This window comes from Calonectris borealis, chromosome 31, assembly GCF_964195595.1.
Source record: "Calonectris borealis chromosome 31, bCalBor7.hap1.2, whole genome shotgun sequence".
NCBI lineage: Eukaryota > Metazoa > Chordata > Aves > Procellariiformes > Procellariidae > Calonectris > Calonectris borealis.
The window spans coordinates 1,112,813-1,126,953 of NC_134342.1; the positions used below are offsets into that span (position 1 = coordinate 1,112,813).

The 14,141-nt window shown below is 52.9% G+C and overlaps 2 protein-coding genes across 4 annotated transcripts; one reads left to right on the top strand and one right to left on the bottom strand.

Moving 5' to 3' along the window:
* Positions 1 to 691: 691 nt before the first annotated feature.
* NXNL1 (nucleoredoxin like 1) lies at positions 692 to 3,846 on the bottom strand. The gene is made up of 2 exons (XM_075134110.1): positions 3,355 to 3,846; positions 692 to 2,555 (listed from the first exon to the last, which is right to left on the bottom strand). Exons 1-2 carry the CDS (start codon positions 3,675 to 3,677, stop codon positions 2,258 to 2,260), a joined length of 621 nt encoding a protein of 206 aa, XP_074990211.1. The 5' UTR covers positions 3,678 to 3,846; the 3' UTR covers positions 692 to 2,257.
* A 611-nt stretch (positions 3,847 to 4,457) lies between these two features.
* On the top strand, positions 4,458 to 14,110 carry SLC27A1 (solute carrier family 27 member 1). Of its 3 annotated transcripts, XM_075134113.1 has the most exons (13): positions 4,458 to 4,535; positions 4,630 to 4,797; positions 6,724 to 7,118; positions 7,938 to 8,099; positions 9,139 to 9,208; positions 9,310 to 9,401; positions 9,529 to 9,638; positions 10,440 to 10,649; positions 10,936 to 11,062; positions 11,273 to 11,410; positions 11,822 to 11,986; positions 12,652 to 12,798; positions 13,352 to 14,110. In XM_075134113.1, exons 2-13 carry the CDS (start codon positions 4,631 to 4,633, stop codon positions 13,507 to 13,509), a joined length of 1,941 nt encoding a protein of 646 aa, XP_074990214.1. In that variant the 5' UTR covers positions 4,458 to 4,535; position 4,630; the 3' UTR covers positions 13,510 to 14,110. The 3 variants fall into 3 exon arrangements, with proteins under 3 accessions (XP_074990214.1, XP_074990215.1, XP_074990216.1); XM_075134115.1 differs by lacking the exons at positions 4,458 to 4,535; positions 4,630 to 4,797 and adding an exon at positions 4,826 to 5,128; XM_075134114.1 differs by lacking the exon at positions 12,652 to 12,798 and having other exon boundaries at positions 4,523 to 4,797.
* Positions 14,111 to 14,141: the final 31 nt, after the last annotated feature.

A 14,141-nucleotide genomic window follows, 5' to 3' on the forward strand; every position in this document is an offset into this window, starting at 1 on the left:
TACGGTCTACAAATATAAATTATAAGCCCCACACCTGAAAGCAGAGCTAAATGTCTTAACAGCGCCGTGCAATGCATCCATCGGGAGGATTTTCATCTCTGATGGAACTTGAGATGGAGAAATAATGTTTGTGGCTGTTTGTTCGTAGGATTTTTCTTCTCGCAGGCAGCACGAAGTGCAATACTGCGTTCACTCACTAGGTAGAGCTTCTGCCGGCGCTGCCTCCCCTTGTCCTCAGACCTGCAGAGTGACTCCCAGCTTGTAGATGTTGCCTCCTTGGCTTCCCACCTATTGCCGAGCGTTATTAGCTCTAAGAAAAGAGCGACTCCATCTCACGCTTTTGTCTAAAGCACACTCATAAGCATTACGGCTTCTTTTACTGGGGGGAAAAAATAATCCAGAAAATCGAGAAGAGGAGCTAAAGCACTTGTTTCTCTTTACGGCGATGTTGGTGTGAGCACAGCAGCACTGTCCTGTGCTGGCGGATTCACTTTTCGCTATTGCACAGCGTCCCTTCCTTGGCCACACAACAACCAAGAAAAGGGCAACTTTCGGTTTTGAACAGAGGAAAATATGATGGTTAAAAAAAAATGGGTAGGGCTGATAAAAGTCCACATTTAATATTATTGAACTTTACATAAATTTAGGTGAAGAGTGTCCTTTTATTGACATCAAAGTTCCATGGGATGAGAAGCACCGCCTGACTCCCAGTTAATAACAGGTGAAAATGTTGCCCTTTGCCTCCCTCCCATTGCAGGTTCCTAATCTGTGATTTGTAACTTCTTTTCTAAATACAGGCGCACTGACTGCTGGACGTTGCCCGAGGGAGATGGAGTATTGTTTCGTTAGTGACCGTCGGCCAGCACAGCTTCACTCCTCCCGCAGGTATGTCACCCGAAAGCACTTTTGGGTTTTATTTGTGCCTTTTCGCGTCGTGTCCGTGCACCACGGAGCACCCTGAAGGAAGTGCCCTTCTCGTTCTGCCTAACGCGCAGTCCCTCCCAGCCATTTCTTTTATAGGACTTCTCCTCCTTCCCTCGTCTACCTGTCAGACTTGCTGGGTGAAGAGAGGGAGGATTAAGTGAGAAGACAAGTCGAACAAGCCGGCCTTGCACGGCCTCTCTCTCTGTCTTTCACATGCGCTTTCCATCCCAGATCCTTCATGGATCCGGCAAAGCTTTTGGAAATCCCCCGCTCATCCCCTGGTGATACAGTGGAGAACAGGGGACCAGAAACGAGCAGATGAATGCTCCCTTCCCCCCTTCTCCTGCTTTTCAGACCCCTTGATTACAAAAAGCGGGGGATGTGTGCAGCAGGATTCCCTGCAGGCTCCGTAAACGAGATTTTTGGCTACAGAGCGTGGTCCCTCTGAGCCGTTCAGAGTCGCCTTCGTACAAATCTGTTGAATTTGAAAGGACGAAGCAGAGTGATGTTTACTGAGGATGTGCGCTGCCCTGGCAGTTTACCCGCCCGCTGGACAGGCAGATCTTCCATCCGGGATGGGACTCGGCTTCCCGGGGGATTGCAGCCCTCTGCAGCGCTGGGCACTCTGCAGCAGCAGATGGCAACCGCGATTAGCAGATAAAGAGAGGCAGGTCAGCGGGGCAGCTGCTGCGTGTCGTAATTCCGGTCATGGAGCCACCTGCTCCTTGGCAGGATTTGTCCGAAACGTAAACTTTCAGCAGCGTAACGTGAGAAATGGGAGATTTCTCAGGACTTGCTCACTTAGCGCGTGGGTGTCTGTCTCCTCATAAAAAAAAGCCCTGTATGGGCTTATCGTAGGGATTCTGTTCCTGTTGTCGTTTGCCGCAGCTTCTCTGTACCTCCATAGCAGCGCTTGGGCATGCTGTGGGTTTTTTTTAATGCCATTCCTGTTTTTAAAACTGTTTAGTGAGTCATTCACTGAATTGCCGGTCTCTACCAGTTACTTTTCTTCTCACTTCTTTGGTAAATAAATGACAAAGACGTAACTGTGAGATTTTTACAACGCCAGGTCCTAGGGTGATAAAAAGGAAATGTAATTCAGTCAGGGTCGGAATATCCTCGTTACGCTAACTAATTTTCCAGATATGAAAAGCTGTGCAGGGGAGTAGAGCACATTTGCCTTAAAAAAAATTCATCTTTTGGAAAACTAATGTGATTTTAGTGAACTTCTACAATACAGACAGTGTTGCTGTTCTGGAGACGTCGGGTAGGGACAGCGACCTGAGGGACGTCCCCGGCCAAGTCAGCCCGCGCAGCCGCAACCTCTGAGCGCCTAAGGAGACTCTTCACCTTCCTCTTTCCTTCCCTTGTTCTTTGCCTCCGTCTTCTTGTCCAGCTTGTACTTGAGGCGGCGGATGGGGTCGGTGATGCTTCTCCTGGTCCAGTCATCAAAATCCTCTGCCAAGAGAAAATTTCGGTCTACCAGCTCGGCAGCCTCCTGCCAGTTTCGGAAGCAAGTGGGACCCATGCGCCGGATCTCTTCCACGGCGTTTCCAACGATCACTTCCCCGTTTGGCTTCAGCACCACCACCGCGGGCACCTCGGACACGGCAAACCGCAGCTCCAGCTCCCTGCAAGGCAAAGGGGGAAGAAACCTCAAATCGGGAAGGGTGTAGCGGTCCTCACCGCTCCTCATCCTCGCCGTCCGGTAGGATTCCCGCGGCTGTCCTGGCGCAGACAGAGTTACGCAGAGCCTATTTGCTGAACATAACCCGCTCGTTTGTCTGTCGCTGGTAGTTAGAGCCCGATGCGGATCTCTGGGGGGCCGGTAAAAGGGGAAAGGTGTTTGGGCGTCAGGTCCCTGGGGTACGGGAGATGCGGGACACGAGCAGCGGTTAAACAGCAGCAGGACGCTTGAAATTTTAATGTGCTCCCGTTTGCCTTCAAAAGCAGCTGGGAATAATTCTCGGTATTAATTGCAGCTCGTTCTGTCGCTAATGAGGTTACAGTAAATACGTGAGTGCTTCCAATCCGCCTGGCTGCATCCATCTTTCGCGCTACGTGTTCTGCCTGGAGGGTCGGCTGACGTGTCTTGTGGAGTTATAAATAGTGCGTTATAAAATCGGAATACAAATATATCAGCAAAAAGCGAGATGGAAGGAAGAGGAAACATTTTTGCTTTATAAATAAGTGCAGCCAAGCAGCTTTAACGTTTTTTCCATTAACACACCACACTGACCACTCCAGTGGGGACTGGGAAGACATCTGGGAAAGACTCTAAATATGTGGGAAAGACTCTAAATATGTGGGAAAGACTCTAAATATGTGGGAAAGACTCTAAACATCTGGGAAAGACTCTAAACATCTGGAAATACAACCGGGGCTGGTCGGAGGGGCCGTTTGCCCCTCGCTACTTCACCCGGGGCGTACCTTTTGAAGGTGTCCCCGAAAGGTACGGCCAGCCAGCGTTTCGGCATGGTCCTCAGGAACGCGCTCTGCTCCTCCTCCGTCTCGTCCCGGGACACGTACACCAGGACCAGCTGCGAAGCTCGTTCCACGTAAAACTCGTCGGTCAGCCGCAGGAAGAAATCCTTGAGGAGCGGGGAGAACTGCCGGCACCGCGGGCACTGCCCGGATCCGAAGTAGAGCAGCAGCACCTTGTTGTCCAGCGCCCGGCCCAGCTCCCGCTCCGTCTCCACCTCGTCCTGCTCCCGGTTGGCCGTCAGGATCTTCCCGGTGAAGAGGGTGGCCATGGGCGGACGAGGCCGATCGATCCGGCGGGATGGATCCCCTCTCACGGTGGGAGGGGGGTGCGGAGCCCCCCCGGGTCCCCCCCGGGTCCCCCCCAGCTCCCTGGCCCTGCGGCGGCCGCCGGCTGTTAATGATCGCGGATTCCCGGAGCCTCCGGTAATCGGCTTAAACGGGGAGGTCAGTGCCTGGGGGTGGTGCCGGAGCCGGGTGTGCCGGTTCGGACCGTGGGGTCCCCGGGGGCGGGGGGCGCGTTCGTGGGAACGTGGGCAGTGCCGGTCCCGGGCTGTGGGAACCCGGGTGTGTCGGTCCCGGGTGGTGCTTGTCCCGGGTGTGGGGGTCCCGGGGCCGCGGGAACCCGGGTCTGGGGGTCCCGGGGCCGTGCGTGTCCCGGGTGTGCAGGACGCGGGCAGTGCCGGTCCCGGGCCATGGACACGTGGGCAGCGCCGGTCCCACGCGGTGCGTGTCCCGGGCCGGTGGAACCCTGGGCGCGCGGGTCCCCACGCGGTGCCGGTGCGGACACGAACGACAGTTTCCCAAACCGCCCGTTAGCCCCCGGGGGGCACCACCCCCCGCCGCGGTTCCATCCGTCCCGCCGGGGCGGCACCGGCACCGGCACCGGGGGGCGGGAGGGAACCGCGCCCCGCCCCTCCGCGGCGACGTGGTGACGCCTGGCGGGCGTTCCCCACGCCGCTCCGCCTCGCCCAATCCGAGGCCAGCGGCCGCGCTCTCGGCCAATAGGCTCTCGGGTTTCTCGCCGCCCCGCCCCTCGGGGGGGCGGTCGCGTCCGGGGCGGGACTGAGCCTGAGGCGGCGGCGGCGGCTGAGGCGGGAGCGGGCGCGGGAGCTGCCGGCGCCGCTCAGGTAGCGGGGCCGGGGCCGGGGCGGGGGAGGCCCGGCCGCGGGGGAGGCCCGGCCCGGCCCCCGGAGCCCTGACCGCTGCCCCTTCCCTCCGCAGCATGCGCCCGGCGGGGGTCTGCGCCGCCTCCCTGGGCTCCCTGGGGCTGCTGCGGTTCCTCGGCGCTCCCTGGTCCTGGAGCCTGGCCGCCTCGCTGGGCGTCTGCCTGGGCAGCGGGGGATGGCGGCTGCTGCGGCTGGTCTTCAGGACGGCTCCGCGGGACCTCTTGTAAGTGCTGCCCGCGGGGCCCCTCCAGCCGCCCCTGGGCCCCAGGCGTGAAGGGGTGAGGGCCGGTGGCAGGCTGGGGTCGCCGCCTTTAAAACCTGAGCCACGTCGGGTTTTAACTGCGGGCAGCGCTTGCTGCCCTGCCTGCGCGCAGGCGGCGGTGGGAGAGGCTCAGCCTCAAAGGGAGCGAGCGAAGGGATGCGGGAGGCTCGCCGCGGTTCACCCGTGGAAGGAGTCACGGGGCGATCCTGCCGTTACACCCCTGAGCTTCAAGAGAGGCTAGACCCATTTTAAAATGCATAGTCCGAACTAGGGGCTTGCGGCGTAAAGAGCGGTAAGTCTCCAGCGGCTTCCTCGCCTCCTGGGAGTCCGTCGCCGCCGTCGCGTTTAGTTCCGCGGTTTTTAGGCCTCCGTGAGGATGTGCCTTTATTCCAAAGGATTTAGGGCTCCTGCGATTGCCAGCTTCGCTGAGGCTGTCACTGTGCTTTGAAGAGCTGTTTCCTCCCGATTGCCCGGCAAGCTGGGAATAATGACAGAAAATAAACTGGGCAGAATAAAGCCCTTTAAGTATCTGGAAAGTGCAGCTCAGCAGTGAAAAGGCTCCTCTGTTCTGTATTTGGCACAGCGCGGTGTAAGGTCACCGTGAAAGCCCAGCTCAGCTTGGCTATTGCCAACAACTTGGTTCTAAAACGCACCCTTCCCCCTTCTGCGAGGCTTTGCTCTTGACGTTCAGTCAGGAGAGCTGCAGGGGGTTGTAAGTGCTAATATTAAATGACCTTTCGAATTTCTGGGGATTCTTCCAAACCCTTCTTGCACAACAATTTCCTATTTTAATGGTGGAAAAATACCACCTCCATCTTCTTACCTCCGGGAAGGAAACAGGATCCGTTACGTGCACCCAGACCTGCTGTCCTCGGTCTGGTGGTGGTGTTATGGTAGTGCACTTCAATAAATTTATTTTCGTATCGAAGTTATAACTGGTAGCTGAAGCAAGAGAGCCAACGCGCCTCTAAAGATAGCTTCCTCCAGGACAACGTGAGGCAGTTGAAGTTCAGACAACAACTTTCGCTGCCATCGTGCTCGAACTGTGTCAAGGTTTAACTTGCAGCTGCTGCCTAGGAGACTTAAACTAATTATGTAAATTACGGAAGACAAAAAAAAAAAAGCACCCTGTTAGAGCAATCTGGTTTGTTCTTTTGTTGAGCAGTTGCTCTTCATGGTATCCAATATCCACAAAGGCAGCGATTCTTTTCCTGATGAGGCACCACCATCTTTAAAGGAGGTTGCCATCCAAGAATTATTATTATTATTTATTAATTATTACTAAAATCTATGGCTTCCGCCTGGTAGTATTTAGACAGCCTGGCTTCCTGTCGTCCCAGGACTGCGGCAGAGACTGACTCACAGGAAAATGTGCCTGCGAGCAACATGCCGGCAGTCCTCTCGTCTTGTGGGTGAAAGGGGAAGCGTTTGGTGTTGTTCTCTTGGAGCTGAGGCCACGCGTTGTTATCCCAGGGTCAGGTTGTCTTTGTCGTTTAAATGCTTTTGGATCCCGAGGGGTACAACTGTGCGAAACAGCACAAAGATGCTGCAAAATGTCCCGGCCAGAAAGACGCTTCCCACGTGAAGCGCGTTTGCTTCCTTTCTAGGTAAAAGCAATGATTGCAAAGTCTTTCTTTTTAGGATGGCAGAAGACATTGTTAAAAGATGTAATTTACCCTCTTTAATGTTTTCTGTGGGCTTGTTTGAATCGCTGTCAAGGTGAAGATGGATTCCCTGTGTTTTATAGCGTGGAAAGTACCAGAACAGTTGCTGTATAGGGGGGATGCCAGTGGGACGCTCGTGTGGAGTACGTGCGTCCTGCCCATGTCCCTTCTAATTCAGACATCGTGCTGAAAATTAAGTTGTTACGCTCTTTCTTTGCTGCAGCGGCCTCTCAGTGCTGTTACGAGTCAAGTACAAGTTGCGAAAGCATCAAAAGGCCAAAAGCACCATCCCCAAGATGTTCCAGGATGTTGTCCGCAGGCACCCCGACAAAGTGGCCCTGATTTATGAGGCCACCGGTGAGCAGTGGACCTTCAGGAGGCTGGATGAGTACTCCAACGCCGTGGCCAACTACTTCTACCAGCAAGGCTTCCGGCTGGGGGACGTCATTGCGATCTTCATGGAGAGCCGCCCCGAGTTTGTTGGCCTCTGGCTAGGGATGGCAAAAATCGGCATTGAAGCGGCTCTAATCAACTTCAATTTGCGCTTGGATTCTCTGGTTTACTGCGTGACGACTTCGGGTGCGAAAGCCGTGATTTTCGGAGGGGAGCTCTCTTCAGGTGAGTCACTTGGGTGTTCGTACGCCTTACAGGCAACTCGTGAACTGCTCGCTTGGTCCTGAATAATGCAGAGGTCGAATAAACTAAAAACAAAAAGGCAGCTGGCCGTATTAAAAGCTACGGAAGATGGTAAATCTGACTACAAAAGGCAGAAGCGTTCAGATAGTACCTGAGGCTAAGAGAGGAGCGGTCTTTTGAGTAGAGCGGTCAGTAGCTCGGTTTCATCTGCCGGCATCTTCCTGATTTCGTGGTGCCCGAACTGAGCTCGCTGATTTGCTCTTGTTTCGTTGGATCTGGAAGCGCTGCGTCGGGAGTCTTGCACTTCATCGAGAAGTGGTGAATCGCGCCACGAGGCTTATTTTTCTGCCGCAAGGCATATTTTTCTCTTTTGCTATTTTAATACCCTTTGCTTAACGCCACCCTTTCTGCGGCAGGATAGGTTTGTCAGCGGATGCTGGTTTTAAGTAAATCCCTGCTTCTCCAATGAACCCTGTTCTGATGTTTATTGTTAGATCCGGTGGTTTATTATTCTGAATCATCTCCTTGAACCATTCTAGATCACTTGAAGATCGTGACGTGGTGGGTCGTGGGGAGAGGCAATTTTGTGTAGTTTTCTTGTTAGGGTTTTTACTGGACCCAGGTCAGTCTGACTGCACTGATGCGGATGTTATCTGGACGGGTGTGATGTAAGTATTTTGAAGGAGTCCCTGGTTCTTCAGGTCCTGTGGTTTTGGGGCACAACAGGATGTTACACAGATGATTTTTGCCACTTCCTAGAGCGTTATGTTTGTTGCAAAAGTGACTTGCTTTGTCTTGCAGCAATATCTGAAGTGAATGGGATGTTGGGGAAGAACATGGCAAAGTTCTGCTCCGGCGACTATAACCCGGATCTCGTTCCTGTGGAGACCAGACATCTTGATCCTCTTCTGAGTACCGCGTCGAAATCGCCCCCGACTCAGATTCCGGTCAAAGGTTTAGATGGTAATTCTGTCAATGATTTTTATTTCCCAATGTGGTGTGTGCGAGAGCTGGACTAGGCGACAGCAAAACAAGAAAACTAAGCAAGGTGGAGGGGTTAAATCAACCCATTTTGGGCTCAGAAATAGAAGAAAGGAGAAAAAAAGAAAAAAAAAAAAAAAAGATCCTGTTTCCGGGGTACTCTGGGTTAAGTTTCTCATTGTCTGAGACTCCGGAGCTTTACATAACTAACGTATTTAGTATCTGAAGGAGGGAGATTGGTGCCTTCCCAAAGACAACTCTTCCGTTACAGGAGAACAGCCGCTGGAATGCGTGTGGGTGAAGCAGCCGGCCCGCCAGGACTTAGCCCTGCTTCGCTAGCTCTCCGAGTCCGTCTGATCTGTCTGTAGCATTTAACAGCCCGTACTGCCTTCCCCCTCAGCTGACTCCTGTGAAATTAAAATCTTTCCTTGTAGTACGCTCGTGGTGAGGATGCGTGTTGGTGGGTTTAGGATTCAGGAGAGGGAAACGAAGATGCTAACTGGCCTCCAGTCTGTGTCTCGTACTTTAAGACAATTAACCGTATCCAAGATCCCTGAGGCATGAGACTCCGTTTTGGTACTTTGTTTACATAGGAGAAATGATGCCAAGAGGCTTTTCCTTTAGATTTTTTTTTTTTTTTTTAAATTAGTTAGATACCTACCCTACCGTCAGACACAGGTTGAGACCTTTCTCGATTGATTTGGAATTAATATCCGACCTGGAGAGCTAATCTAGTCCTAGGACAATTTGCGTAAGGGTACAGAGGTCGTGTCCTCAGAGCTCTGCAAACTCTTTGTTACGCGTTCCTGTATTTACCATTACGGACAACGTGCAGATTCTCCGTCAGCCTGCAACTCGATGTTTGTGTCGGCCTTCGTGGCTCACTGTCCCCCGTGCTGTCAGCATTTCAAAGCAGTTCCTCGGCCACTGGGAACAAAGCCTAAACCACAAACCAAACCCTGTGGGGATTTTCTCAGGCGGTTGAGAACAGTCGGTCTGACGCCTGTTTCCATTCTTCTAGATCGGCTCTTCTATATCTACACGTCAGGAACGACAGGAATGCCCAAAGCTGCCATTGTGGTGCACAGCAGGTGAGGACTGAGGAGGCACTTCCCTCCTGAGGCGCGTTTCACGTCACGAAACCCCAAGCTTTACCCGTCTCGCTCGCTTAGCGCGCGCTGCGTTCTTGCAGGTACTACCGTATCGCTGCCTTCGGTTACTACGCCTACAAAATGCACCCGAAGGACATCCTCTACAACTGCCTCCCGCTCTACCATTCTGCAGGTAAGCGTCCTCCTCCTCGGAGGCGGAGGTAAGGCGTTGGCCTCCCCCCTGCCTGCTCTTTCCTGCGTCCTTGTGAGTGAACGGACCCAGGATGGTCGGAGCTAGCCCCGTGATCCTTGTTTTCCAGGTAACATCATGGGAGTTGGCCAGTGTCTAATCCACGGCCTCACCGTGGTGATCAGGAAGAAGTTCTCGGCCAGTCGCTTCTGGGACGACTGCACGAAATACAGATGCACGGTGAGGGCTCTGCGGTCGCGATCTTTGGTGCTCAACCCGCGAGCGCCAGGTTCACTGCTTAATTATTGATCTCCAGATAATTCCCCGTCCCTTGTCGGGTATCGAGGTGCCTGTGCCATGGCGTCTTCAAATTGCCAGTGCCGCTTTAGGCATGCAGGACTAAAGCATCTTCTCCTGCTTCCTCCTTGTAAAGTTGTCAAAACGTGCTTTTAAAACACAAGTGTGCATCCCTTACTGTTGCAGGAAAGCTTTGCTAGAATTTAGGAATCTCTGCAGAGGAATTCTCGTGGCAGTTCATAGCCAATAAACATCTATTTGTGTTTATGTCAGCGTTACCTTCTAATTTAAGCAGCCCTGTCATCTCCCTGGTGTTTATCTTGCCCTTCCCCCACCGGCAGTATTTATAGCTGGTAATTGGATCTCCGCGTTTTGCTGGGTCAAGCTGTTAGTTTATGATTGACCACTCATTCCCTAATCTTTCTAGAGGTCTTTCAGTCACCTATTAAAGCACGAGGGTTTTTCTTTATACGAGCATCTTTATTCACGCTGGGGGATCCCTCCTGTGCTGTTTCCTGGTGCTAATGTGCGGGTTCCGGAGGGCGATAACTGTTTTACCTTTGCCTATTTTTTTGTGGCAAGAAATCCCAACCTGAACTTGCAAAACCTCAGAGTTTATTAAAATGCCGGACGTGTCTAGTTCCACGAGGTACGCTGACACCAGCGGCCTCGTGGTCGGCTTTTTCCAGGGCGTTGTAAGGGTCGCCTGAAGCCTGAGCTGTGTTTTTGTGTTTACTGCTTCAGATTATTCAGTATATCGGGGAAATCTGCAGGTATCTTCTGAATCAGCCGGTCCGAGAGTCAGAAACCCAACACTGCGTGCGGCTGGCGGTGGGCAATGGTTTGAGACCCACCATATGGGAGGACTTCACAAAGCGCTTCCGAATTAAGCAGATCGGAGAGTTCTACGGAGCCACGGAGTGCAACTGCAGTGTTGCCAACTTGGATGGAAAGGTGAGGAGGAAGAGGGTGCCACGACGGCTGGGAGGAGTGCATAGAAAGGAGAAAAAGCTCTCCTGGCTTCTCTGACTCCTCCTAGTCCTCTCGCAAGGGATGGCAGGGAGCTAAATTGCTCATTAGAGGTGGCACGCACAAAAACCTGGGGAAAAATCGTATGTTTTGGGTGAATTTGCCTGTTCAATGGAAAGGGAGGAAAGACCAGAGAATTCCCAGAAAGCGGTAGTGCAAAGCCCAAGCTGTTCTCTTCAGCCTTTTGGGTTTTTTTTCTGTCTTTTGGAAGGTCGGTGCCTGTGGCTTCAACAGTCGGATTTTGCCCGGTGTTTATCCCATCCGTTTGGTGAAGGTAAACGAGGACACAATGGAGCTGATCCGGGATTCCGGTGGGCTGTGTATCCCCTGTCGCCCAGGTGAGCGTTAACAAATCAATCGCAGCTTTTTGTTCTAAAAAAATGTATAATAAGCTCTGGCTGGTTTAAGGGGTTTCTAGTATCGTACGCAGGTTTTCACTTCCAGTTCTTTCCTCTGAAGATGGATCGGTTCAGCAACTGAACATCTTCTGGTGTGCACAAAGTTTAGCTTGTCGTGAAATGTCGGTGTCGTCTTGTGTTGATCTGCAGGAGAGCCGGGATTGCTCGTCGGTCAGATAAATCAACAGGATCCCCTGCGTCGGTTCGACGGCTACGTCAACGAGAGTGCCACCAACAAGAAGATCGCTTACAACGTGCTTCGGAAAGGGGACCAGGCGTACCTTTCAGGTACTGTCGGTACGGATTGCAGATGTTCCTCGTGCAAAGGTGGTCTCGAGAGACCTAAATCTGGGATTTTTGAGAGGAATCGATGATCTTAGAGGTCTTTTCCAACCTAAATGATTCTATGAACGGATGTGTTAGCGTTTTGAGGTTGCCAGCTGTTGAGCTGCTCTGGACTTAATTAAAAATTAACATTTCAAAGAGGGAAAGATTTTTTTTTTTCCCCCGTCCTTTTCCTACTGCTGCCTGCCTCCCGTAACGAGGAGGTGCAGTGCGCGGTGGTGGGCAGTCACCAAGGTGGTTCTGCGCTTCCCTGGGGCTTCAGCGCGGCGCTGAGCAGAGGGCGGCGAGGCAGTCCTGAGCGCTGACGAACTTGAGTCCTGAGGTGGTTCTTGGTGTCTCCTCTCCCCCTGCCAGGAGATGTGTTGGTGATGGACGAACTCGGTTACATGTACTTCAGAGATCGCAGCGGGGACACCTTCCGATGGCGAGGAGAGAACGTCTCCACCACGGAGGTGGAAGGAACGTTGAGTCGCATCCTCAACCAGACGGACGTTGCAGTGTACGGGGTGGAAGTACCAGGTAAAACGTCGAGTCGGAGCTCTCGGGGTTTAGGGAGAAAGGCAAATGTTGGGCGAAGGTACCAGATCTGTGTCAGAACGGGTAGAAATCGGTCACCTCTATTGTAACCAGGCACCCAAAAATGAAAAGAGTCAAACAGAGGAGTTGGACACATCTATTCTGAGCAGTAGAAATAACGAGATCCAGTAGCGGAATCTTTATTTGTGCCTGAAAAAGGAAGGGGTTTACAACGTGAGCTTTGCAGAAGCTCTTGGTGCGCAAAGACCGTTCCGTGGGTGTGCCAGCCCTTCGATCTTCAAGTAATCCAGGAACGGGGGGTTGAGGGCACGAGGGTGGGAACCGAGTCGTCGTGCGCCTCTTGTGGGCACGTTGGCCAGAAGGGAGCCCGTCGTGGCGCTTCGCCCTGAGTTTTTGGCAGGGCGTACGTGAGAGAAACCCGATGAAAACAAGAATTGGGTTAGCTTTCAGGGGCGGCGCGGCTAAGGGGTGAGGGCAACCGACTCGGAGCCTCTGGCATTAAATCGGGTTTTCCTCAGCACGTTTGCACTTCACCTTGAAGAGGCACGGGGGGAAATACCTGCGCTTGCATCTGTCCAACGTTTCATACTTTTCATATTTCATGAATGTTAAACGTTTCATACTTCGGCTGCGCTCTTCTGTTTCAGGGGTGGAGGGCAAAGCTGGGATGGCGGCGATCGCCGATCCCAAAGCTAAAGTCAACCCCAACGTCCTCTACCAGGACCTGCAGAAGGTGTTGCCTCCCTACGCCCGGCCCATCTTTCTCCGGCTTCTGCCCCAGGTTGACACCACAGGTATCGATGATCCGGCTGCTCTCCGGGAAGGTTCACATCCCGAAAGGAGCTTGGAAGCGTTTCTGTAACATCCCAACTTCGAGCATGGCAGGCGCAGAAGGACCGCTAGCAAAAGTGATGATTGTAGTTAAGTCTTAAACAAGAAATCGGCTAGTTCCAGGCCCTTATAGAAAAGACCTATATATATAGGAACGTGACCCCTCTGACCCTCTCGTACGCTGTCCGTTGCCTCTCCCGGGGCTTTATTCCAGTATGACTGACGGCCAAGTCAGCCGCTCTTTGGCTGCTGTGGTTTTCTGTTTTCAATTTCCCAGGAATTTTACCGGGTCCTTTTACCAGCCCGTGCGTGAGGAGAAGTAAAAATTGCGCAAGGTTTATGTAAGAACTCCGGTAACGATCAGGATGGTTAACGAGCTTCGAGTTGCTAAAATTCTTAGGCAAAACTGTGAAGTAGAAAAGAAACGCCACCCGTGACTTTTCCTCCTTGCTCTGACGTTCCAGCAGGCTTTGTGATGCAAAGTGTTTTTAATATTTTTTTTTTCTCTTTTTGAAGGTACCTTTAAGATTCAAAAAACCCGCTTACAGAGGGAAGGATTCGACCCCCACCAAACCTCAGATCGGTTATATTTCCTGGATCTAAAGTTGGGAAAATACGTTCCTCTGGATGAATGCCTTTATGAAAGGATTTGTTCTGGAAAAGCCGCTTTATGATCCAGTCGGATTCGGCCTTTTCGAGGAAAACGATGACTAATCGGAGGGCCGGCGCTCGCGGGAAGCGACGGGTTCCTGCGAGGTCCTCGCGCGGCGAATCGCGGGCAGAGGCAGCGCCTCGCGCGGCGTCTCCCTCCCCTAAAGCACATTAACCCGTCACCCGCTCCCTCCCGGAGCGCTGACGTCCCATTAACCTGCCCTTACGCCCCTAGAGAGAGTATTTTTGTAACCACTACCCGCCTAGGGAGGAGTTCGATGGTCATATTTATTTACGGAGATACCTGCGCCCTGCGGGGGTTCTCTCTGCTCCGTCTCTGAACTTTACTCACCGACGTAGATGACTTTTAACCTCACTTGTGTTAGGTCACGTTTTAACTACCCACGGCCCGTGCCCTTAGGGCTGGGGATGTGAGGACATTAAAAAAACAAATGACGTTGATGGGTGCTGTGGTGGAGGGGAGCGGCCTTTGCGTTTACCTCCCTGTGCTGGTGACAGCCTGGGCCCCTGCGGCCGGAGGCTGCTGCCTGAGGCCTTACGGAGCCGGGCTGGGGCTTTGTGCTTGGGCCGTGGAAAAGCGAGTAGCGGGGTAAAGCAGTGAGCACAGCCCCTTCTTCTGCCTGGGCCGGGGCAT

Excerpts from the sequence above, each read along its gene's own strand:
- NXNL1 (XM_075134110.1), bottom strand. The coding sequence starts at position 3,677 with ATGGCCACCCTCTTCACCGGGAAGATCCTGACGGCCAACCGGGAGCAG. Across the intron at positions 2,556-3,354 it reads TTCGGGGACACCTTCAAAAG|GGAGCTGGAGCTGCGGTTTG; the intron begins GTACGCCCCGGG and ends TTTGCCTTGCAG.
- SLC27A1 (XM_075134113.1), top strand. The coding sequence starts at position 4,631 with ATGCGCCCGGCGGGGGTCTGCGCCGCCTCCCTGGGCTCCCTGGGGCTG. Across the intron at positions 11,987-12,651 it reads GTACGGGGTGGAAGTACCAG|GGGTGGAGGGCAAAGCTGGG; the intron begins GTAAAACGTCGA and ends CTTCTGTTTCAG. Across the intron at positions 12,799-13,351 it reads GCCCCAGGTTGACACCACAG|GTACCTTTAAGATTCAAAAA; the intron begins GTATCGATGATC and ends CTCTTTTTGAAG.